The following is a 25,541-nucleotide window of genomic DNA, read 5'->3' on the forward strand; positions in this document are numbered from 1 at the left end:
TAACTTTTCCTTAACAAAGAATAATACTTATTATCTCTTGATAGGTAAATCATTAAAAACAATATCAATATTATTAACAATTATAAAATTATTTGTAGAGGATACGAGTTCTGGGTAATAAACATCTTCATTATTATAAAAATTAAGAATAATACTCAATTATTATGATCAAAAAAATCTTATTTACAGAGGGAAAAAATCTTATTTGTAGAGGATACGAGTCCTGACTGTATTATAAAAAAATCTCATTTAATAAACGAAATTATATACTGTACTATTTAAGCGAAAGGTAATGTAATCAAACCATCAATGCTATAAATAAATTTTCTAACTGACAAATTTTAAAAGTCAATCTTTTAATCATTCAGCAACGTTGTAACGTTCAGAAAAAAGAAAACTGATTAGCTAAGCATCATTGCGATGTATTCTTCCTGAATTCGTTTTTTGGTTATGTTCCTGAATTATTTTCCTGAGGAAATATTCTCTATCTTCAAATCGTCTTGTTTTCTTCTTGTTAATTATTGAAACAGCATCGTAGACTATATTTTTGAATTTAATTGTTACTTACTATACATGTAAAAAGTTGTATTTATTATAATTATGATAAAAATTTAGTTATCTTAGAAAAGATAGTATATATCTAAAAAAAACGTTCAATTGTTTGTAAATTGAGTTAAAATTTAAAGATATATTAAAGATGTTATTGATTGTCAGTTGTTAATACTTTAAATTAATTGTATATATAAATTTAATTATATATTTCTAAAGAATAAAAAAAATTATATATTTATTTGATCCTAATAATCTATACAATTTGCTAACCCCTTAAACAGAAAAGTAGAAAAGAAAACGAGTCTGTATTCCGACCGTTACGACTTTACTTAACTTTAACGAGCATGAATCCAACGGTCATCAATTTATTTATCCATAATTTGTTGTTAGTATTATTCAAAGAAGACAGCTGTACCAGGTTGGACTTGCACGTTCATTCCCGCGTGCCGTGAAGCGAGATACAGTTCTTCTTTTGACATTGTGCTGCCCCTTCACGCCAACTCTAACTCTATTTTTTATTTATTATTATTGCAAAAGGAACCTCTGTTTTTATAACTCAACTTTCCTTCCTTTCATTTTTTCTTTTAATGGAAATTTCCTTTTTCTTTCTTTTTTTACAATTGATTTTTTTATGATTAATTTTTATTTTCCTTTTAACTTATTATATTTATCATCCCTACTTTTTCTAAAACAAATAATACATTAGTTGGCTATTATTAGTTTTATCAATGCATTGAACTATATAAATTATAAAGGAAACATGTTTGTCAACAGAAAATATGGTCTGTCAATTCATTACCTTTTTATTTATTTTATTTTTTACCTCAAAATTAATATTTTATACTACTTTGAGTAAGATAAAATTTTAATTATCATTTAAAACTAAAATCATAAAGTAAAGTCAAAAGATATGATGATAAAGGAGTATTAATTATTATTACTTTAAAATTTGGATAAAAATATCATTTAACATTAATTAAAAAAATTAAATATTTTTAATTCCAACAAAATTATATCTTTTGAATTTAATCTCCAAAAATAATATCTTCACCCTAATTTGATTATATAGAGATTTTTTGAAAGACTAAAGTATTATTTTTTTAAAAAAAACTAATAAAATTATATAAAAATTAAAAAATTATTTAATTTTATCATACAAAAACTTATTTAATTGAAAAAACATTATTCATAAATATGACCAGTACATTTTATTTTTTTTGACCGAATACTTTTCTTTTTCCGGAATACGACGCGGTATACCAAATATCGTTCTTTTTCTAAATACTGATATTCACCCCTGATAAGTTATTTCAACATATCAACGGCTCATAACGACTCATCCTAGAAACTAGTCTTCACGCGGTTATGCTTCTATAAATACCCTTCCAACCCTAATCCCATTTCTTCATCAAACTCTCAACTCTTTCAATTCATTTCACCGATTCAAAACTTTATAACCGTTTAATCTATCTTCATATTCTTACAATGGCTTCCTACACCGTTGTTTTTATGCTAGTTGCTACATTGTTGGTGAGTTCCACCTTTGCTCAATCACCGGCATCGTCTCCTGCTTCGTCTCCGACCAATGCTCCCGTTGCAACTCCTTCATCTTCTCAGGCTCCTGCTGTTTCTCCTTCCGCCAAGTCACCAGTTGCATCTCCTCCTGTGCCTGTCACCAGCGCTCCTTCTCCTTCACCCTCCGTCGTCGACTCTCCACCATCTCCTCCTCCTGCTTCCACTCCCGCTGGCGCTCCTGCAGTTACTCCATCATCGATTTCTAACACTCCAACAGAAGCACCAACCCCTTCTCCAAATGGTGCCGTTTTGAACAGATTCAGTGTCGCTGGATCTGCTGCTGTTGTCCTTTTCGCTGCTGCTTTGATGATGTAGAGACCCACGCTTTTTTTAATTGATTTTTTTTATTTTGATGAATTTACATGGATCGTGAGTTCTTCATTTTTTTTTGCTTTGTTCCGTCCCTTGATGAATCTCATCTGATTATTTTTCTGTAATCTATTTATCATTTTTATGAGTGATACATTTTATTCTTTTAATTACTATTTCCGTGCGATTATTATTTGCTATATTACTTCTGGTTATAATATTTGTTGAAACAGAGAATAATTCGTTGGAATTTTATTTGTAAAACTACGGGTCGGTTGTTTTATTAAATCGTGAATAATTTTTAAATTTGATAAGATTTCAAATTTTATTTTGAGTTAATGTTTATTTGCACAACGAGACTGAAACTAGCAAAAATTGAAATTGACTTTATAATAGATTATGATTATGCTTTTGTTTGGATCATCCGCAACAGTTTAAATTTCAGAATCAATTAAGCATGTGGTCTTGGACAATGTGTATTGACTTAGGAAAAATGCGTCTTCAGAATTCTGTTTGATTTTGACTAGGGTCCTTTAAATGAATTCATGTATTTTCAGGGAATGGTATTTCAGTTACAATTAGTTAAACATTTGATGCACTACAAATCGACACACGGCACACCAAAGCAGCAGCAATAAATTACTTTAATACAAACAAACAACGATGCACAACAAAGATTATTTATTTAATTTTGTAATTAGTTTTTTGTTGTTTCTTTCTTCACAATCTTGTCAATTATTGGTTCAACGAATGATTCTAAATCCTCCATGTCATTAGTGACTTCTTCAACCTGTTTGTATTCAAAATAGAAACCAAAAGTTAGTCAGATATCAGTTGAAGAATTGGTAAAGTCACATAATCGAAATGAATGATAAATATTTTAATGAAAATATTGTACTTTGTGTATGAAGTCTTCTGTTAGTTTAGCACCATGAGCAGCCTGTTCTGATGCATTTTCTACCACTAATGCTACTTTCTTTAGCTTACCATCCTCAGGAAGCATCTCTGCTACATCTTCAGATACCTTCTCTGCTACTTCTGCCACCTTTTCCACCACTTCTGCCACTTTTTCAACCTCTTCCACCACAACCACTGCCTCTTCTGAATGCAAAGTTTCATCCCAATTAACAAATAATGTAATTCACATAGTAATTATAGGAACAAAAATTAAGTAGGTATGTTCTAAATATTCCTCTAATCAATAGGACGGACTAATCTTGGAAGACAAAAAATCAAAATTGGACAGAGTTTATACACAATAAAGTATATTAGTAATATCTATATACAAAATAAACACATTAAAGACGCAATTTTTTTTAAAAAAAAAAGAGGGGTTAAGCATAATACCTTCTATTCTCTGTAATTTTCTCCAATTATATCTCAAAAAAGGTAGCACGAGAGAAAGTAATGAACACAAAGCCCATTTAAACCTGCATAATGATCATATCTATAATAGCGAGAAACAAATGTGTGAAATTTCGTTATGTATCAATAGAGGATACTTTTCTTAGAATAGATATACTCATATAAATAAACTTTTTGCGTAGTTATATTTGCAATTCCTTTATTTCATTGATAAATACCATTCATAAATATTTGCAATTCCTTTATTTCTTGTCTCTCAAATGATTTGCTTAGTTAATCTTAATTAATAAAGGAAACCTCTAATCATAGAAGTAGTAAGGGATGTTAGTTGATACCAAGAAGAGAAGGTGGAGATTGAAGCTGGGGCTTCAGGTTGAACCTCATCTTTCTTTAATCTGATGAATCACAACCAATTTTAGCATTAAAATTTAACAGTCACATTGAAGTTTATTTGAAGATAAAAATTAAATGAATGTTGGAGCCTCTGAGGGTAGCTACCTATTTGCATTAGTGCTTGTGTTGTTTTTGGTGCTGAAGAATTGCAAACTATGTTGCATCCAATAACTACTTTCAAGCCTAGCTTGTGACACAATTGGAATGTTCCTTTGAATTTGAAGTCCAACATAGCTTGATTTGAATCTGCTAGCACGAACTACATCAACAACACCTTTGAATTTCATAGTTATCGAGGACCCTTTTGTTGACATATTGAGTATCGTTTCGAACTTTCAATTTTGTCACAACTTTTGGAATAAGAAAAAATAATCTATCCTTGCTTGAAGTACTTTATAGTTTAAACTATATAGATTCTTCAATTATGTATTGGGATTAACGTGTGGGATTGATTTCACTTGAAGGCTAAGTACTACGAATAAATTAATGACTGAATATTATTATTAGTATAGAAAAGTAAACCAAAGTTTGGAAAATAATGTGAAAGTTAATATTTTTGGATATCAATTTGGTTACTCCAAGCAAAAGTTAAGGAAACGTAGGACAAGTATTGGATATGTCATGTGTGTGTGTGTTCCTTGTAAGTAAGTTAAACGTTTGACCTTGAAGGCAATGCTTATGAGCTATGCTGCTTGCTGAAATTAGGCATTTTCTTTGGTCATCTAGATTTGTTATTTTCTAACATATGTAACAAAAACATCATAAGCGGGTGGAACACATGTTTTGTGCTGGGAAGGAAATATTGCAAGCCTTGCTAAGAAAAATGTTTAACAACATTTACAAGTAAATATAATAAAACGTTGATGGCCAGTTTTTGTTTGTAATTAGAAGATACAATAATATCACGATAAACTTGTACACAAGTATGATAGATTATGAGTTTGAACTCAAGATAAAATGTCTAACATAACAATATCAATATTTATCGGTTATACGACTTTATTAACATTTATTACATTATTTTTACCATTTTTTAGATGGTTTCTTAGAGTCATTTTTTTTAAAACTTCTTTACCTACCCTAAAGTCTTCTCAAATGTCTCCAAATTTTGTTCGGATTGGTTAATTTGAAGATGTATTTTACACTTCTAGATTGATAACCCGGACATGTACCTTTGTGTATTTGAGAATCAATGTCATCTCTAAGTTTTTGAGTGAAATATGCGAGTGATGAGTTTGGTGTCCCTGTTCGAATTGTAGATAATAAAAGTTAAAGATTACATAAGCATTGAAAAAGTTCATACCAAACAAAAACCAAAATTTAATTATTGCAAAATTAGTTATACATGTATCGAACTACCCGAACATATAACAACATATAACAGTAACATCCAATACTAATAATAACATTCATCCACATGTTAATCTTAATTCGAATATAATTTTTCCTACATTTTTTTTTCTCCAAAATCATTAATAATTTGTTTACAATCAATATTCTTTACAGAATCATTTTCAATTGAAATCAACGCAAGACTATTTAATTTATTTTACAACATTGTAGATTGTAATAATATTTTAACAATTTCAATTTCGAAAAACTCATCTTAGAAGATGATACAGTAACATAAATAGTTAATATTATTTTATGTGATATGCAAGCATTAGGAAAACAATAGAATATTTTAAGAGAACTCAATATCATAAATCTTGATTTTGATACAACTGCTGAAACAAAAATTCATTCCCAAGATCATAAAAATGACCATGTTTTAAATAAGTTTCAAGAATATTTTAACAAAATAGTAACAATCAAATCTTGCACATAACAATCTTTCTATACAAAACAAAAATACAAAAATCTCTCTATATGTTCTCTCTTAAAAGATTGTTAAGCAGACTCGAGATTTGATTGTTTAACAAATTTGTCTTTTGTCTATGAATGATAATGAGTCGGTGTTTTTGTTTTTCTTTAACTAAGGTTTCTTTTTTAGAATGTCTAAAATTTGGGTTGAAATTTTATAGTGGATAAAAAAGACTAAATTTTAATTTAGGTCTAAATATAAACATGAAAGAATACTATATTATAACATTATAAAATTTTATTTTATGTCATTTTTATAAGAGACAGTTGAGTTAACAAAGTTAATTTACAATATAAAAAAGTAATTTTTATTAAAATTATTTTAATATGACAATATAATTTTTTTAAAACACCTTAATTTAAAAAATAAGTCATTTATATTTATATATATACGTAGTAAAAAAAAATTTGATGTCCTTAAAAATTTAAAGTCATATTGGATCGCACCTCTAAGACACTCTAAAATCTTCTCTAGTAAGAATATTGAGTGGGAGAAAAAACACCATTTGTTTTTTTCCCTGATAGTGGGCTGGGCTGAGGAGTAATGTAAGCCCAAGTCCACCGATATCAGCCACCGTGAAAATCTTAGGCGGAAGCAACGCAAAAGTCAATACTTCAACGCGTACAAGATTTTTAGTGTCCAAAATGTAGGCTACTTTTGAAATTCCATACGAAATAATTAGTCATTTAATTATTGTTTTAACAAAAAAACATATTTTGAACTTCAAAATAGTAACACAATAAAAATAACATTACATAAAATGAACTAACTGATATGGGTTCAACAAATCTAGATTACTGTTCTCTTCGTTTTTATAATTGAAATAATGATGTGATTGATATAAGTTAAATAAATTCAATTTTCAAATAACTTATTTATTTTATTTTTTAAACACACATAATCATGTCACTTCTATTTCTATAAAACACCAATTATTAACGTTAAAGTTTTAAACTATTTTGAAGTATCAGATTTATTTACTGTGGAACAACTTAAATTTTGCCAATTAACTTATTTGCTAAGGTTAGAAGAAAATTAAGACTTAAAAGATAACTCCAAAAGAAAAATACATGTTACCAAAGTCAAACTTTGAACCTAACCAAAGTATTCATCCAATCAACAATCAATACCTACCTCCATCCTCTTCAACTTCCATGTTGTTTTGATTATTCCCCTCTCTCCCTTCATCCAAACCCATCTCTGAGATGGTGCTTCATCACAGAAAACTGTTATCTGACTTTGACTGTGGATTCATCGGTCAAGTAGAACAGCCTTGTTCCTCAAACTGTGATGATTGCCTCGACCCCAATAAATATAGCCCTCCATTACCACCAACTGTTGAAGTTAAAGTTGAGCACACCAAACACAACAAAACTCCCACTTACTTGATCATAAGTTTTTCAATTGTAGCAGCAATTTTCCTTGTTCTCTGCCTCTATGCCTTGTATATCAAGTTTTTCTCCAATAGGAACAGGTCAACAAGGAGAACCTTATTTACAAGACAACAAACAGAACATGGTTTTGTTGTTGATGAAGAACATGATGATGGTTCTGTTGTGGACCACCCCATATGGTATATTCGCACCCCTGGTCTTCAACAATCAATTATTAATGCAATCACTGTTATTAAGTATAAGAAAGGTGAAGGCTTGATTGATGGGTCAGATTGTTCTGTTTGTTTGAGTGAGTTTCAAGATGATGAGGATCTTAGACTTTTGCCAAAGTGTAACCATGCTTTTCATTTACCTTGTATTGATACTTGGCTTAGTTCACATACTAATTGTCCTATGTGTAGAGCTCCTATTGCTGTTGACCCTTTGGTTTTAAGGATTCCATCTTTGGAGCCTAATAATGTTTTTGGTTCAAATTCTGTGGAAAATTCTCAAATTGAAGTTTTTGAAAATAGTGATAGTGTTGTTGATCATTTGAGAAATGGAGAAGAGGAAGAAAGGGAAGAAGTGGTTGAGGAAGATGAGAGTTCAGGTTTGGAGATGGTAAACATGCAGCCAAGAAGATCAGTGTCTTTTGATTCTTCTTCTGCTGCTAAGATTAATCTTGCTCTTTCAAGTGTTGTTTTGCCAGTGGAATCTCATAAGAATTCAAATAGGGAACATGTGAAGATTCATAGTGCGCCTGATTCAATGAAAAGGTCAACATCATTCAATGGAAAACACCAGAAGAAATCAAATGATCCACTTAGAAGCTTTTGATTGTTTTTATGTGTGAGTTAAATAAGTCAGTGTTATGATAAAGTGTATAATATGCAAAACAAAAGGGCACATTTAACAAATTGAAGATTATTATTCTTGCTAAGTTTTGCTTAGGTGCTATGACTACACTACATATAACATAATCATAACAATGTATGTAGATTTTATTATTTATCTTAAGTGATGCATGGATGCTCATTCCTGAATTAAATGCAAGTGAATCTTGAATGGATTAAGGAGCTTGTTATATAAACATGCCAATCACTTAATCTAGAACATTATTTACATGCCAAATTAGTATGAAATATTGTTTTCACTTTTTGATCATAGACAAAAGAAGAAAAAAAAATGGATGCTCCCCTAAATGGAAATATATTATATAAAAGGAATATATTGTTACAACAAGGATTACTTTGTTGTCGTGGTATTGTGTATTATTATGTCAGAAAAATCCAAGTTTCAGATAAAACCATTAACCGATTAAAATTAAGAAGATAACAAAAAAATGATATTTGAAGAGGCAAGACAGGACCTATTAATATTGTTGTCTTGCAGCTTCTCTTTTCATTATCTCTAGTCTAAAATGGCTTCAACAACTTCAACTCAAGTTAACAAAAAATCCAACAATGAAAAAACTACTAGTTTCACAAGTGTGAAAACATTAACAGAATCACCAAATTTCAACAGTATTCCATCTTCATACACTTACACCACCAACCCAAATGATGAAAATGAAATAGTGGTAGACCCAGATGATGAAAATGATCCAATCCCAGTCATTGATTATTCTCACCTTGTCATTGGTACACCTGATCAAAGGAACAAAACCATCCATGACATAAGAAAGGCTTGTGAGGAGTGGGGATTTTTCATGCTGGTTAACCACTTTGTTTCAAAGAGCCTCTTGGAGAAAATGGTTGACCAAGTTTTTGGTTTCTTTAATCTTAGAGAGGAAGAGAAGCAAGTGTATGCAGGTAAGGAAGTAATGGATCCAATAAGGTATGGTACCAGCTTCAATGTTTCAGGAGACAGAATATTGTTCTGGAGGGATTTTATTAAAATCGTTGTTCGCCCTGAATTTCACTCACTGGACAAACCTGCTGGCTTCAGGTTTTATCTTATTCTCTCCATTTGTTTTTGTAATTCTAAGGGTGTGTTTGATTCTGCTATTGATTTTTTTAAACTGATTGTATATAAAAGTTAGTCAAATGTAAATGTAGAGTGTGTTTGGTTCTACTTCAGTAACATTAATTAATTTTGATCAAAAGTGAGTTAAAAGTAAAGTGATTTACATTTGGATACATTTACCTCAAAGTGAGTGAGTAATAAATATTTTGTCTTGTATTTATTAACTTTAGCTTCAAATCGGAATTAATTTTAGATACCAAATCAATTCTATTCGAAAAAACCAAACATGTCAAAATCAATCATAGATCTCTACAATCAATTTTCCATGCTCCAAAAATGAAACAAAACCAATGATATATTCACGTAAAAGTGAGTTGAATAATAAATTTGATTGTAAAAATCATGTTTGAAGTTAAAAGTTACAAGCTGTAACTTCAACTTTTAAGAGGCAAAATCAATTTGAACTCATATCATCCAAACATGCGAAAATCATTTTTATTTGTTTCAAATTACTTTTGGCTCTCTTTACCGTAAAACCAAAGACACACTTAATGATCATATGCTAGAGTTTGTGTTATAGGATACTCACTCACCTATTAGTTTTTGAGTTGGGTTAGGCCTGCTATGTGATCACTGATATTGCAGACAAATGCAACATCTACTTTAAGATGGTGATAAGTTACAAATTGTGGTTGCGATAAAGGTGCAACTATTGATATTGCGGATAAATGCAGTCTCAATACAATTATTACTAACTGTGTGAAAGTAGAGAGAATTGAGAGAAATATCATATTGCATTTAGTGCATAATTTGGTAATGAACAGTCTTCTGAAAAATACAAGTGTTTGAGCTATATATGCATCTCAATATAGCTAGCTAACTAATAATAGATACATCAACTACTAACCGAAAGATAACTATCCTTACTGACATTAGATGAAGATGAAGTTGGTTGAAGCTGATAAGCTCTCTAATAGTTTTAGAATACCCCTAAACCATTATATTGTTGTGGCAATTGCACCAACATATTGTAATTTAGAACTATGATTGATCTTAAAATTTAATTTGTGTCTAACTCAACTTTATAAAATCAATTTGTAAGGTACAGATACCTCCCACTTAGCGTCTTGGATTGACACCAATATCATTTTAAATTTCTAAATTGGGTCAAATGCATTCTTACAAAACTGGCTAGAAACGTGAGAGATCTCTTACACTTACGAACACATTTTTAGGTCGACTTTCAACAGTTGATATCAAAGCTTATTAAATATGTTGTTGGGCAAGTCTCTTGTGATATGAACAAAATAGTGATTATAAGTATATTAACTACTAGCCTTTAAGACATGATATTTTGTATTCTAAAATTAACTCTTTTTTTTGTTATTGTAGGGATACATCTGCAGAGTACAGCAGAAGAACATGGAAATTAGGAAGGGAACTACTCAAAGGAATATCAGAAAGCTTAGGATTGGAAGTCAACTACATAGACAGAACAATGAATCTTGAATCTGGTCTGCAAATGTTGGCAGCAAATCTTTATCCTCCTTGTCCTCAACCTGAGCTTGCAATGGGAATGCCTCCACATTCTGATCATGGCCTATTGAACCTCCTCATACAAAATGGAGTTAGTGGCCTTCAAGTACTTCACAATGGCAAATGGATCAATGTCTGTTCCACTCCAAACTGTTTCTTGGTCCTTGTGTCTGATCATCTTGAGGTACACAACAAACAAACCCTGCATATTCATCCATTTTCTTTCTGCCTTGCGGTTTAAGGGTATTTTTGTAAACTGGACTATATTATTTACTATTTAAACATGTAAGTTGCAATTTGTAACTCTAAACTAGTTTATTGGACTTATATGTTATTAAACTTTTATATTATATTAAGGGTAGTTTAGTGTAGTATGGTTTTTCTCTGAGTTTGGTATGGTTTGGTTTGGTTCTTCTCTTTGGCCGTAGACACAATTTGCTAAACTATGTTATCAAATCTCATGTATTCTATATTTGCGTCTTTTGTATTTATTTTCTTTTGAATTAGAGTTGCTGTTCTAACACTTTGTTTATTCTAACAGTGATTTTGATTGTGTGTACCCTTTTGGTTTTTCAATAGATTATGAGCAATGGAAAGTACAAAAGTGTAGTGCATAGAGCAGCTGTGAGCAATGGAGCAACAAGAATGTCATTGGCAACGGTGATTGCACCATCCTTGGACACTGTGGTTGAACCAGCTTCAGAGCTGCTAGATAATGAAAGCAACCCAGCAGCATATGTTGGGATGAAACACATAGATTACATGGAACTTCAAAGAAGCAACCAGCTTTATGGGAAGTCTGTGCTAAACAAAGTGAAAATATGATTTTGAATCATCTCAAGTGTTGCTCTAAGAAGTAGGCCTGAAATTAATGTTTGTAACAAAATTGTAAAATATAATAAGGAATTGAGTCTTTGTAATATTTAAAAAAATATTGTGCGAGACACTTGAACAGTCAATTGTCTCAGTCACAGGTAGAATCACAAGAATTAATGAAAATATTTTTATGTTGGTTCCATGTATACATCAATGCAATCTCATTCTTTGATCAAGATGAGATGACCTGCAATTTAGATATTTTAAAATGAGTATCAAACATGAACTCAGGACGTAGGTCGGAGTAGGTCGGAGTTGGTGATGGGGAAGTTGGTTGTTGATGCTCAAACCAGTGAGAGATTTACGAGAGTGATAGACAAATAAATAATGCATATACATTTTTAGGAGAGATAGATCTCTAAAGTTCTAGTAAAATTTCAAATAACTATAGTTACTGAGTCTTTGTCATGCTGAGAAGGGATGTTCACAAATATGGGTCAACCTACGAATCTATTCACCTAACTCATTCAAGTTCAAGTCCAACCTTAACCAATCTGTTTAAACTTAATAGTGTTTAGTTCAGATAATATATTTGACATTTTGAACCCGCAAACTCTACTCATTGACATAATATATTTGTTATTAATTTAGTTTCTTTATGTGTTTTGTTGTGTCTATAGATGTATTTAAAGTATTGAATAATGTGTTGTAATGGAATTTTGTAATTATTGATATGTTCAAATATTAAAATTTAATTACATTATTTAAGAATTAAAAAATTCTTTCTCTATGGATGAACTCATGCACCAAGAACAAAAAGCTAGTGTATATTGTGACAGTCAAAATATTGCAAGAAGTCCAACCTTTCATTCAAGAACAAAGCACATAGGTGTTTAATATTATTTTGTTAGAGAAGTGTTGGAAAAGTTTATATGCCTAAGATTCACACCAATGATAGTCTAACAGATGTGATGACAAGTCAATCAATGTTGACAAGTTTAGATGGTGTTAATCCTTCTACAGCCTATCATAAACATAGCAACAAGGAGTGGGTGGACAAAGTAGATGGATTTTGAAACATCGCAAAGATAGTCAGAAGTGAAAGATTGTGAATGGTAAAACAAAATTTGTGGGGTCCAACCATGGCGATATATCTAGGATGCATGTAAAGACAAATTGCATTTTGCATGTGATGTAAAGTGAAAAGGTGCATGCATCGACAAATTACAAGATGCATGAAAGACAAGTGGTTTGTTGCATGTAAGGAAATATAATTTGTTTCTTCTATAAATATCACATTGGTAAAGTATACAAAAATCATTTTCAATATCAATTAGCAACACAACATAGAACTTGTTGAGAGTGAGAAAAAAAAATTGATCTCCTATGAGATTTCTCATAAAATTAATATTCTCCTATTTTCAAGAGATAGTGTAATCACTGGTTGCATTTAGAAAGAGGTCTTATAATATTACCAATTTAATGAAAATTCTTTTATTCTCGTTATGTATTTTTGTACCTTTATTTGTAGAAGATTTTATATGTAAATATTGCGTGTTCAATTTTTTTTTTCTTCATGTCTTATTTTAGTTGCTCAATATTATTTTTCTGCATATATAATGATATAAATTTGTTTAATATTCAGTTTTTTCTTAATAATAATGTCATTATTTTATTGTTTATGAATTATACACTTCCATTTTTATAGATGCTTTAATTCTAATCGATAAGAATGTTGCGGATTTTCAAAGGTCGTGAGTTCAAATTATAAAGAATTGATGCATATTTTATAATATTTTAAAAATATTTTATTTGTTAATTAATTGTTTGGGAAGGGAAGTTTTGGATCTTGCGTTGAAGTTTAAATACGTATGCTTTATATAGATGTTGGTTTTATTCCCATTGAAAACATATCATTAACACACATAATATGTTAGAGTTTTAAGAATATTTTTTTCTAAAAGTATATCCATATGTACACGAGGGATTTAGATCTTAAATTTTATTATATTATTTTTTATAAATTAAATCTCCTCTCTTCTTTGTTGATTTAGATTAACAAAGAAATATTTTTTTTATAATTCTGTTATTTGAGAATTTCTCAAAAAAACTTGTTGAATTATGAGAGATTTTTATTTTTAAATAATAAATCATTGAGAATATTGTGTGATGTGGATTTGAATTATTTTATGCAAGATTGAAGATTTAACAAATGATTTCTTCAAATAAAGTAACAAATGAAAGAGAAAAAAGACAACAGAGTTAAATTGAGAAAACGGAGAAAGAAAGCACTACAATCTAAGATTGATAAGTGAATGAAAAATCGTCACAATGGTAAGGAAGTTATTTATAAGATGAAGCAAGTTTTAATTCATTTCAAAAACCTCTCAAATGAGGTTTGTACTAGAGTATTTATAGGAAAAATGTTCGTATACCTAAAATGTTTAAAAACTTAAATATAGGCCCATTAAATGTGTATGTACCACTTAAACAAAACATTAATTATTACAATTCAACTTAAATATAAATAAAACTAAAAATCATTTTAAAGTATCGACCTCAAATATTATTTCAACATTACCTACATGAAGAAAAACACAAGTCAAATACATAGAAAATAATGTAATTTGTACTACCGAAATCAAATGAAAACTGTGAAAAAAATGTCAAATGTGTCAAGTAGGTGAAACACAATTTCACCTTTTACATTTAACAATCCAACGTACTCATTTTCAGTGTAAGGAGTTTCAAAGGTAGAAAGAAAACTATACCTTTTGAAGTTGACATTAAGGACCAATTTTTCTTCCTTGTATTAGAATTAGTGACAAACAAAAAGATATTTTATTTTTACCAATATTTCAATACAAGTTGAGTCTCATTGATATTTTCCTCCTTGCAAACTAATGATATTCTTTTTGAAATAAGAAAAGTCTCTCAAACACATTAGAAATATCATATGAAAGCTTAAAAGATTTAGCAACAATAAGTAGAGAAATGAGAGGTGTAGCAGTGCAACTATCAACTAATTACACATGTTAACTTTATTTTTAACAAAAGAGTAAATATTTAAGTTTGCAAACAATTGTTTCTTAAGAACACAATCTTCAAAAAATATGTCATGAACCAAGATAACATTAAAAAGCACAACAACACATGTTTCAAAAAAATCATTTATGTCTTGGCTCATAATTCTTAAATCAAGTTTAGAAGAATAGTATGGATTAAACACTCTATGATTTTAACACTCAAAACATGCTTACAAGAATAATACAAGTCATACATTTCAATATGAAATTTTGCAAACCTAGAAAGCATAGGAGGAAGAAATTTTCCAAACAATTTAACAAGAGTCATCAATTAAAGTTGTTGGTATTCAAACCAAGAATTTCCTTTCAAGTATCATTTTGAGAAATATTTGGCCAAGCACATTCAACTTCAATGGATTGTGAGCATTCCTCTTTTGGAGACATATCTACAAGTTTATGAACATAAGAATCAACAAAGTTAGACAAATACTTAGAGTCAAATTTTTGCTATTTGTCTCACAATTTTTTTTCTTCCTCTTTATTTTCTTTAATTTTCTCTTCCTCACTCAAGTTTAGCTTATCTTTTTCCTCTTCTTCTTTATTTTATTTGATTATTTTTTTCTCTCTAGGCTAGTTTCTCTAGTTTTTTTTTGTCACTTTTGCGTATCTATTTTCATAACGATATTTCACATACTCTAAATCTAATACAAAATCTCTAATATATTCATGATATGATATATTTCTTCTCTTCTTTTCTTGATCCTCCTTTTTACATTCTCTGAGTTTTTCTCTTTTACATACCTCTCATCCTCCCTCACAAAAATTCTTAGTCTCTTCACTTTTTCTTTATCTCTCCTTTCATATATCTTTTTCTTATCACTATAATCTCTATATCTTCTTCCTTATTCTCTACCTTTTTCATCATACCTCATTTTCTCCTCATCATAACTTTCACATATTTAAAATTTTAAATTATAACTTACTAGAATCTAATCAATAACTTCTTTAATATTGTAATGATTTTTCATTGATTTATCAATTTTATAGATTACAATGCATTCATTTTACATCTTATTAATTTACTCTATACTTTATCATTTTTCCGTTGTATTTATTACTTTATTTAAAAAAAATTATTTATTAAATCTTTAATCTCATGTAAAATAACTAGGTGCTTTTTTATGTGTGAGAAATATCTATATTTATAGTTCTTTTCTAAATTTATGTTTTATGTTATTAATGGTCGGTGATAGATAATCATAATTGCTGGTTGGAACGTGAAAATTGATCAAAGAGATATTCGTGGCGACCGTACTTTATTGAGTTGATGGACGACATTTTACAACGAAAAAATGTTGGTGGATAATAAATGATCTGGCATAGTATAGTAATGTTTATGAATATTTGAGAAAAGCACCAATGGTGGGGCCGAATAATTCAGCACCGGGAATGAAAACGAATGATTGTTGATTCAAATGACACCCCAAGTCATAGTAATTACATCGAGAGAATGAATAAATTAAGAAAGATAGATGGGAAGGCACATCCAGTTTTGCAGCATGTAGTGAAGGGATCAATGCACCATATCTTTGCCCAATCACCAACACTCAATGGGCATGTGCATATGAGTTGGAGTTTTCAAGTCCCAAAATTTAAAGCTTTTCTAAAAAAATCTTCTGCTAAATTCATTAGTATTAGGTCTTTTGTTAATATTTTTTAAAGTTTCAATTTATTATTTTATTAATTTTTATAAATTTAATATTTTGTTAATTAAATTTTTTTATAAAAAATTCAAAATTATTTATCTTTTGACGCTTTAAAAATTATATTTAATTTATTACTAATTAAAGGATTAAAAATAAAAATTTTAAATTTTAAAAGATTAAAAATAAAATAGTGAAAATTTATTTAATATAATATTTTGATATTCAGATTTTTAATAAGGCCACTATGAACATTTATAATAGTGAAATATTTATTTAGGCATCTAAATAAGTTCCATCGTTACACCATTTACTTATAATTTTTTAAAATATTAATATTTATAAACACTCAATTTCTACCACTGAGCACTTCAAAATAATTTACTAAATGAGTCTTAAATATATATATATATTTTTTAAAAGAGATTGTAAATATTACTATAATTAATTTATATAACTGTGATAATTTGTGATATGACGTTTATTTTAACATCATTTTTCAATTGAATTAGAATTTAATTAAAAAAAATGAAAACATATAATAATAACCATGTGAGATTATTTTTCTATTTAATTTCTTTATTGAGTCTAGACTTACCCGAACATTGTTTTCTTTTCATATCTTTTAACCCTTATTTTGAGTCAAGCAATACTAATGAAAACGTTTATGATCTCAATTTGAATATCGTCGTTTATTTTGTTATCTTCAATTTTCGCAAGAACAAATTTGTATCTCAGTATGTTATGTTGCAGGTCTCTAAAACCTACCATATTTTGATATTAGGTAGAAACAAACCCAATTGATTTTAATGTGTGAACGTCAATAGATTTTTTTTGGCACAGTCAAAATTTAGAAGAAACAACTATTATTCAAAAGAGATATGCAATTAAAGAAAATTATGAGACAAATAGAGAATTTGAGTGAGATTTGTAGGTGAAAGATAATCAAATTAAGATTGTGTTTCATAAGTATTGTTGGAAACAAAATAAGAGTTTGAGAGATATGAAAAAGAGACAATCGTTGGTTGGATAAATGTAGACTAACAAAAATTAAATAAGAAAAGAATTTCACCTATTAATTTTAATTTAATAGTTTTATTAAAAGTTCTCATTTCTAACAATAATTAAGAGTTTTAATATGTTACATTATATATATATATATATAGAACAACTTCTCTTAATGATAGAGAGAACTCAAAATACAACTCGTCTTAATAACGATCTATTTTTCAATAGAGAGAGTTTTAAATAACAACTCCACTAAATAGTTACCCCATTTTTTAAAATCTCTAATAGGAGTATCTATTAAGTACCACTTCTTATTAGCTAAAGAAGAAATCGCTGACCATATTTTTTTTCCTGTTAAAAGAGATGATAAATTCTACCATATTTAACTTATACAATTGTAAAGTACCAGGTTCTTAAGAACAACTATTGATCATACTTTAAAAGCACTTAATAATATTTTTCATAATTTAAAAGATAGATATTTTCTCTAGTGTGTGATTTAAGATTTTTTTTTTTTCAATTCTTACTTAATATGAGAAACAGTAAAGAATATATTTTAAAACTATACAATTTTTTTTTATCGAATATGATATTAATTCTATCTTTTAATTTATTTATTAAAATTTAAAGGTACTAATGTAGTATTGTTTTGATAGCAATTAATTTTGAAAATAAAATCCAACACCTTAGCTTTCTCTTATATTATTGTAATTTTAAGTATTTTTTATTAATTAAATTTATGTTTTATCTGTAGACAAAATAATAAATATATTATAAATTTTTGACACATAAGTGCAAGTTATTAGATATAATATCTAATCTAATACATTTTCTTTTTCTGTTGAATTAATTTTTAAGAAGAATTATTTTATTTTATTTTATTTCTAATTATAATATGAACAAATTGATATATATTGGATAATATAATTAGGCGTTCACCCCATACTCGCGACACTAATCGTGAAGGAGCAGAGACCCTACCTTACCAGCACCATTCTTATCCGCATTGCTGTTAGGAAACAGAGACATGATGTAGACTTTGCTGGTCGTTTTTTATATACACTCATGTGTTTACATTTTTACCATCAAAATTGGCATAATCTTAATTTACTGTTGTTGGTCACATTCCTTTCTTAAACAACCTAGTAATGCATATGGAACATTCAAGAACATAATTATTTGAGGTATTAGATATTCGCAGAGCAAACAGCAAAAGAAAAAGGACAGGTGAATTTCTTTATATAGTATTTGTATGGTTGTTAATTTAATCAATTATTTATTAAAATTTATAATTTTCTTTAAATTTATCATAACTACAAAAATGTGCGTTTATATAATTATAAAAATATATTAAAAAATACATGAGTTTCTTTTATAGAAAAAATTTAAATGAGTGAGACGTTTTGTTTGGATTAGAATTTAAAATTTAATGGTAGTGTGTATAAATTTTTGATAATAACTACCACTTTTTTTATCGATTAAAAAATTAATAAGTTGTAAAATATTATTAGTATTCATTAATTATATATTAAATATAATTAAATATGTATTTGAAATTTATCTTATCTATTCATATTGTCGCTAAAATTTATTGTTAAATTTGTATGTGAAATTAAAAACTCAACAATTTTTATTTTTATTTCTGTCACAAACTTATTATATTTTTATGTTACGTGCTACGGGTTTTATATTACGTGTCCGTGACAAAAGTCCTAATTTAGTGTTTAAAAGATTGAAAAATGGAAAGTGAACTCAAAATAAAAATAGATTGTAAAAGTTGAAAAGATTTTCATCAGTCTTTTTTCATGTAATTCTAAGTCTTGGTTACATGTTAGTGATCATGACATTTGTTCGAGTGTATAGATAAATTAATTTTTAAAATTATATGTCTAAGGTCAAATTAATTTTTAGATTTTATAAATTGACAATATATATATATATTTTAAAGTGTTAGTCAATAATTAATTTATAATTTTTTTATCATTAAAAATTATAATATAATGTATTAATTAAATATATAATATTTGAAGTTAATTTCATGTTATTTTTAAATTAATTTACTTATTAAATTTTAATATTTTATGAATTAATTTGTTAGTAATTAATCACGCGCGTGTCACAATTACTAATAAATTTTTCTTTCGGAAAGCCAAATTTCATAAATAAATTTATACATAACATTAACGTAAGATGAATATACCACATATTCAATTATTGCATCATATAATTTATTTGCATAATTGGAATAGTAATTTTATCTTATCGACATGGTGAATTTTATTTTTCACTAGATTTTTCTCTGGCCTAGTTAGCGATCTTAACTGGGACACATCATTAATTTGTTCCTCTCGATTTCTGAAGAAATCTTGATTCAGCCTTATTAGTGTGAGAGTATTCATTTTTCTGATTTTTAAGTCTTACTTCCCAATTCACCATATCTCAAAATCACTCACACCAACGTTTCAAAAACTCTTTTCACACACACACACACTAATTTCAGCTACCTTCTTCAGAGCTCTTGAATTAAATCACCATCTAATTGTTTTGTCTCATGCAAGAGTTAATTTTTCAAAAGCATCTCCTACTAAATTAAAGCACGGTGACCACCAAATCTTTCTCTTCTATTCTTCTCATTGTTGTTGATCATGGTCAAAACGCACGTAAGGAGTGGTTGTCTTGAATTGAAGCATTTTCTCTTCTCTCTTTGGCCACCACATATTGTTGGAATTTAAGTGTCAATTCACTATGAATGAATTAAATGTTGCTTATATAAGAGAATGTGGTCCTTGTTTTGTATGATGAATGATTATATTCCTTTGAAGTGTTAGTTGGGAAAAAATTTCAAGTGTTTTACTATTTTTGAAAAATCCCGAACCCATACTGTTCCAAATTTGAAAGAAAAAATATATATTTTAGTCCATTCTTTCATTTTACTCACCCAACCTTATTTTTGAAATACACTCACTCTATTTTCCTTAAATATGTAACAGGAATCTCATCATAGATGATTTGAAGGAGAAAAGCGAAAGTAGTGAAACTTCCAAAAGGCAACCAAAGCCGAAAAAGTCGAATTTCGGGATAATGAGGTAATTAAGTGGCCTTCACTTAAGAAGGATTGAAGTTTGGCTTAATTTGAAATTGATTTTGCTACAATGGCATTGATGATATATACTATGTTGAATCTTGTTTGATGATTATGATTGGATGTGTTGCTTTGGTAGTAATGAAATTGTTGATAACTTGTGATTTTTAAAAAATATTGGGGAAGGAAAAATTATTATTATTATGACAGGACTAAGGGTCATTTTAGCACTTTAGTGACATTTCATGAACAACTAACTCAAAATGTTACATTTCAACCACTTATAAAACTTCTACGAAAGAGATTTTGTTTCTATCGGACAAACAAATATATTTGAAATCAATTTGGAGGAAACATAGTAACTTTTCAAAACTACTGTCAACTGCAAAATAAGAAAAAAATGTCTGTAAGGATATATTTATTTAAAGAAAGCTAGTAAATCTTTTAAAACTCCAACTTTATCATTATTAAGAAAATTTGCTTCCAAAGTATTTTGTATACATTTTTTGTTATTTTGCTTATAACTATATTGAAATCTTAAATCCAAGACATTTTTTGTATAGTTAGATTTTCAAAACGGTATAAGAAAATTTACAAATGTGCATTAATTTTTATAATGATGTTAGAGAATAAAGTCTATGATGATTTGAAATAAGATAACGATGTTGAATGAAGATGATTTGAGATGAAATAATGATGTTGAAAGAAGAAAGTTGAAATAAAAAAGTTGATGATGAAATGAAGAAATTGTGTGATCATCCGTCCATATGTATTGAGATGAGATGTTGACCATTTATAGTCATGAACATGCGACTTCCATATAGACGGTAAAGTTACTCAAATCTTGTTGCCTTCCTCTCTAGAAACCATTCAAATATATGTTTTAATTAGATATGGGACCTCATGTTCCATTAGATCGAGAGTTGACACCAACCACGGTATAGTTTTTCCCCTTCTTTATGTGAACACCCAACCTCTTGTATAGATGGGATGTAGCTCAATTATATCATGCATTCAATTCAGGTAGACCTCAAAATGGTTTGTAGCAAGTTTCTATCAATCCCACATCCACCTTTGAATGCTTTGGCCTATGGATAATTTTTTATTAAAACTTGCTATTATGTTTCTTATGAGGCTTTGGTAAACAAATATTCAAGTTGAAATAAATTTTTGTTAATCAGTAATATTGTAAACAAACATTCAAGTTGACAATAGGTCTAGTTTAATTAGCAATCGTTGTAGCGAAGTATTATTGTAACCGTCCTGTTTGTGTTTGAATTCATGATACAATTTAAAAATATTTAATCTTTCACTTTTAATTTGTAGTCATAATTGAATAACCACCTTATAGTTTTATTTTAATTATCTTTTGGGAAAACTTAATCCTTTTCTAAATAAACTAGTTCTTAATTTCACCTACATATCATTGATTTTGTTCGGGTTCAAAGACGAGTTATGATTTAAAGATTTGAATCGATCAAAATTTAGAACAAAGTTAAAGACATGTATACTTCATCACAACGAGTCACGCTCATGGTGATTGGTTAATAAGTTTATTGGTAATCCAATGGCAATTCAGTAAATAATAATTATGAAATTTTAACATGCATTAGGAAACCAAGGTTGTTTACCTTTATTGTCACTCTCATTGAAAGCCACTAAATTGTGAATCTGGTTTTTTTTCAGCATGTGGGAATCAGAAAGTGAAGCAGCAGCTGGAAGGGAATATGGGGGTGGAATTCTCACCTCAACCAAACATGGTGTTAAAATTGAAGGGTTTCATCAAAGAGGCAACTCTTGGTATGTTTAATTCAATGCAGATATAGTAGCGCCTTTTGACTAATCTTCAGTGCTGGTAATGCCAGTGAAGTGTTTTGTAACACAAGAGCTTGGCAGAAAATAATTATTAAAACTTCTGAATTTATCAATTTATTATTTTGAACTATTGTTTTATCCATTTTATATAAGTTTCTTAAACATTTTATCTCTTTCACATGCAGGTATGTTTCAGCTGATATTCCAAGTGATCTTCAAGTCCAAATTGGAGAAGCCAATTTCCACTTGCACAAGGTATCTATCTTTTCTTTCCTTATTTCAAGTAATTTTTTTTCTTTCCTAGAAAGTTATGTTCTTTTTTTCTTTCTCCCAAAGATAAGATATACTATTAACCTGTATTGTGTTGAATTTGATTAACTTTTCTTCCCTTTTCTTGTGAAAGTATCCTTTACTATCTAGAAGTGGAAAGCTGAACAGAATCCTATACGATTCCCGCAACCCCGACTTGAATAAGATAGCTATGGACGATCTTCCTGGAGGGCCAGAGGCTTTTGAACTGGCAGCCAAGTTCAGCTATGGAGTTGCTATAGATTTGACAGCAGGAAACATTTCTGGCCTAAGATGTGCTGCCGAGTACCTTGAAATGACCGAGGATCTAGAAGAAGGTAATCTTATATTCAAGACTGAAGCTTTTCTTAGCTATGTTGTTTTGTCTTCATGGAGAGACTCAATAGTAGTGTTGAAAAGTTGTGAGAAGTTGTCTCCGTGGGCCGAAAACCTTCAAATCGTCCGAAGATGCAGCGAGTCTATAGCTTGGAAAGCTTGTGCTAATCCGAAAGGAATAAGGTGGGCGTATACCGGAAGAGCACCAAAAGTTTCTAGTCCAAAATGGAATGAAATGAAAGACTCAAGTCCTAGTAGGAATCAATTGGTTCCTCCTGATTGGTGGTTCGAAGACGTTTCGATCCTTAGGATTGATCACTTTGTTAGAGTCACTACTGCTATTAAGGTAAAAGGTATGAGATTTGAACTGATTGGTGCTGGAATAATGCACTATGCAACTAAATGGCTACCAGGATTGGGAAATGACGCTGCAATCGCAGTAGAGGAAACAAGCATCAATAACGGTAACAATAGTTCTAGTAGCGGAAGCGACGGTAGCTGGAAAGGTGGACTTCATATGATTGTTGCAGCCGGAACTAGGGATGAAACTTCAAGTCTTCAAGCTAAGGATCAAAGGATGGTTATTGAGAGTCTCATCAGCATAATTCCGCCGCAGAAAGATAGTGTCTCGTGTAGCTTCCTTCTTAGGCTTCTGAGAATGGCAAACATGTTAAAGGTTGCACATGCATTGATTACTGATTTAGAGAAAAGGGTAGGAATGCAGTTTGAGCAAGCTTCACTGAATGATCTTTTGATTCCTTGTTATAGTAAAAGCGAGACTATGTATGACGTGGATCTTGTTCAGAGGTTGTTGGAGCATTTTCTTGTTCAAGAACAGGTTGAAGGTTCTAGTCCAAGCAGACAACAATCATTATCGGACAAGCTTGTGGGAAGTAGCCTAAATGCTAAAGCAAGAGTGGCTAGACTTGTGGACAGTTATCTTACAGAGGTATCAAGAGATAGAAATCTTTCATTGACAAAGTTTCAGGTTCTTGCAGAAGCTTTGCCTGAGTCAGCTAGAACTTCTGATGATGGACTATACCGGGCAATCGATTCATATCTCAAGGTAATTAGTCATTGTTCTAAGGATAAAGTGGAACAATCTTTCATGTGTGATTTTCAGTGGAATTACATTTAAGTTGCAAAACATTTTTTGTTGATTTTTCCATGAACATAGCTTCTGTTATATAATGGTATGAACTATATAACAGATATGAGATCGGTAAAACTTATAATCAATCATTTCTCTAAAAAAGAGTAGATATATATCCATTGGTCTGGAACAATAAATGTGAGAGTTTCATGTCATCAATTAGGGCTTGATAAATAATAGTCAGAGCCTTTACAGGTAATTACAACTCATTATGCCAAATATTCTATTTCCTGATTTGCCTAATCTATTCTAGGAATGTTAATATATACATTTAAGGAGACACATTAATTCCTGATTCACATTTCATTGATGTGTTGTGTCACTTGTGTGTTTCACTCATTTTAGAAAAAGATGAGTAGGAACGATTAGTAGTTTTTTTTTTAATTTTTATCAAAACCCTCTGGAGTGCTCAGGAGAAAAGGGTTCTAGTAATTCGGAGTTTGGTTGAGAGGTAAATAAAGCCCGACCAAGGGTTCTTCTAGCCAGGGTTCAAACTCGGGTTATCTCAAGTGATTCTTCCTTCATTGAAGTTCATCAACCACTTGAGTTCAACCACTTGGTTGAAAGATTAGTAGTTTAGCTTTGCATAAATATATATGCCGATGGGTTTATACTTTTTACTTTTTATGATCTGTGAAACAAATTAACAGGCACATCCAACACTAACTGAGCACGAAAGGAAGCGACTCTGCCGTGTAATGGATTGTCAGAAACTCTCCATTGATGCATGCATGCATGCTGCTCAAAATGAAAGGCTTCCAATAAGGGTAGTGGTACAAGTTCTATTCTCTGAACAGGTAAAGATAAGCAATGCACTAGCCAACAACAATTCTCTGAAAGGCGGCGGCGTTGAATCTCAATTCCAACCAATAATAACAAACAGGAAAACACTTCTAGAAGGGACACCACAATCATTCCAAGAAGGATGGTCAACAGCTAAGAAAGACATTAACACACTAAAGTTTGAACTTGAGAGTGTGAAAACAAAGTATTTGGAACTTCAACATGATATGGAAAATCTGCAGAAACAATTTGATAAGGTGATGAAGCAAAAGCATACATCAGCTTGGACTAGTGGGTGGAAGAAACTGAGCAAACTTACAAAAATGACAAATGTAGAAAATCATGATATTGCTAATCACATTCCAACTTCTGAAGAACAGAACAGAAAGACAACTAGAAGGTGGAGAAACTCAATATCTTGAGATACATCAAATTCTCAATTTCATGAGTATTTATTGATACCTCTCAAATTAATTTGTGTTTGGACTTTTTGTCTTTTCTTTGTCATATTTCATTCATTAATGAAAATTCTATGAAATTCAAATAACATGTAATTTTATTACCAAGTCAAATCATAATTTTCTTGTGTGAAATCATTA

At 29.6% G+C, this 25,541-nt stretch overlaps 5 protein-coding genes across 13 annotated transcripts; 4 read left to right on the forward strand and 1 right to left on the reverse strand.

Annotated features, from left to right (window-relative positions):
* Positions 1-1,943: 1,943 nt before the first annotated feature.
* On the forward strand, positions 1,944-2,609 carry LOC101505246 (uncharacterized). Its single transcript, XM_004504767.4, has one exon. It carries the CDS (start codon positions 2,038-2,040, stop codon positions 2,440-2,442), a length of 405 nt encoding a protein of 134 aa, XP_004504824.1. The 5' UTR covers positions 1,944-2,037; the 3' UTR covers positions 2,443-2,609.
* LOC101505572 (uncharacterized) lies at positions 2,437-4,648 on the reverse strand. 2 transcript variants are annotated; one of them, XM_004504769.4, is made up of 5 exons: positions 4,300-4,648; positions 4,137-4,196; positions 3,784-3,866; positions 3,335-3,534; positions 2,437-3,226 (listed from the first exon to the last, which is right to left on the reverse strand). In XM_004504769.4, exons 1-5 carry the CDS (start codon positions 4,506-4,508, stop codon positions 3,134-3,136), a joined length of 645 nt encoding a protein of 214 aa, XP_004504826.1. In that variant the 5' UTR covers positions 4,509-4,648; the 3' UTR covers positions 2,437-3,133. The 2 variants fall into 2 exon arrangements, with proteins under 2 accessions (XP_004504826.1, XP_004504825.1); XM_004504768.4 differs by having other exon boundaries at positions 3,335-3,537; positions 4,300-4,643.
* Positions 4,649-7,125: 2,477 nt separating this feature from the next.
* LOC101506114 (putative RING-H2 finger protein ATL53) lies at positions 7,126-8,466 on the forward strand. Its single transcript, XM_004504770.4, has one exon. It carries the CDS (start codon positions 7,264-7,266, stop codon positions 8,266-8,268), a length of 1,005 nt encoding a protein of 334 aa, XP_004504827.1. The 5' UTR covers positions 7,126-7,263; the 3' UTR covers positions 8,269-8,466.
* Positions 8,467-8,616: 150 nt separating this feature from the next.
* On the forward strand, positions 8,617-11,956 carry LOC101506444 (2-oxoglutarate-dependent dioxygenase 19-like). The gene is made up of 3 exons (XM_004504771.4): positions 8,617-9,378; positions 10,789-11,116; positions 11,512-11,956. Exons 1-3 carry the CDS (start codon positions 8,852-8,854, stop codon positions 11,755-11,757), a joined length of 1,101 nt encoding a protein of 366 aa, XP_004504828.1. The 5' UTR covers positions 8,617-8,851; the 3' UTR covers positions 11,758-11,956.
* Positions 11,957-19,846: 7,890 nt separating this feature from the next.
* LOC101506769 (root phototropism protein 3-like) lies at positions 19,847-25,541 on the forward strand. Of its 8 annotated transcripts, none has more exons than XM_073370401.1 (7): positions 19,877-20,145; positions 20,476-20,571; positions 21,243-21,394; positions 22,254-22,367; positions 22,568-22,637; positions 22,786-24,072; positions 24,810-25,541. In XM_073370401.1, exons 3-7 carry the CDS (start codon positions 21,369-21,371, stop codon positions 25,362-25,364), a joined length of 2,052 nt encoding a protein of 683 aa, XP_073226502.1. In that variant the 5' UTR covers positions 19,877-20,145; positions 20,476-20,571; positions 21,243-21,368; the 3' UTR covers positions 25,365-25,541. The 8 variants fall into 8 exon arrangements, with proteins under 8 accessions (XP_073226504.1, XP_073226502.1, XP_073226503.1 ...); XM_073370402.1 differs by having other exon boundaries at positions 19,877-20,084; XM_073370403.1 differs by lacking the exons at positions 19,877-20,145; positions 21,243-21,394 and adding an exon at positions 19,847-19,870.

Source organism: Cicer arietinum, chromosome 6, assembly GCF_000331145.2.
Source record: "Cicer arietinum cultivar CDC Frontier isolate Library 1 chromosome 6, Cicar.CDCFrontier_v2.0, whole genome shotgun sequence".
NCBI classification, from domain to species: Eukaryota; Viridiplantae; Streptophyta; class Magnoliopsida; order Fabales; family Fabaceae; genus Cicer; species Cicer arietinum.

Bases quoted from the DNA above. Each gene is read 5' to 3' on its own strand.
- LOC101505246 (XM_004504767.4), top strand. From the start codon at position 2,038: ATGGCTTCCTACACCGTTGTTTTTATGCTAGTTGCTACATTGTTGGTG.
- LOC101506444 (XM_004504771.4), top strand. From the start codon at position 8,852: ATGGCTTCAACAACTTCAACTCAAGTTAACAAAAAATCCAACAATGAA. The intron at 9,379-10,788 runs GTTTTATCTTAT...TTGTTATTGTAG, and splicing joins GACAAACCTGCTGGCTTCAG to GGATACATCTGCAGAGTACA. The intron at 11,117-11,511 runs GTACACAACAAA...GTTTTTCAATAG, and splicing joins TTGTGTCTGATCATCTTGAG to ATTATGAGCAATGGAAAGTA.
- LOC101506114 (XM_004504770.4), top strand. From the start codon at position 7,264: ATGGTGCTTCATCACAGAAAACTGTTATCTGACTTTGACTGTGGATTC.
- LOC101506769 (XM_027336235.2), top strand. From the start codon at position 21,646: ATGCTTTGGCCTATGGATAATTTTTTATTAAAACTTGCTATTATGTTT. The intron at 21,708-22,253 runs GTAAACAAATAT...GTTTTTTTTCAG, and splicing joins ATGTTTCTTATGAGGCTTTG to CATGTGGGAATCAGAAAGTG. The intron at 24,073-24,809 runs GTAATTAGTCAT...ACAAATTAACAG, and splicing joins CAATCGATTCATATCTCAAG to GCACATCCAACACTAACTGA.
- LOC101505572 (XM_004504768.4), bottom strand. From the start codon at position 4,508: ATGTCAACAAAAGGGTCCTCGATAACTATGAAATTCAAAGGTGTTGTT. The intron at 3,867-4,136 runs GTATCAACTAAC...ATCATTATGCAG, and splicing joins ATCTCCACCTTCTCTTCTTG to GTTTAAATGGGCTTTGTGTT. The intron at 3,538-3,783 runs GTATTATGCTTA...CTTTGCATTCAG, and splicing joins AAAATTACAGAGAATAGAAG to AAGAGGCAGTGGTTGTGGTG.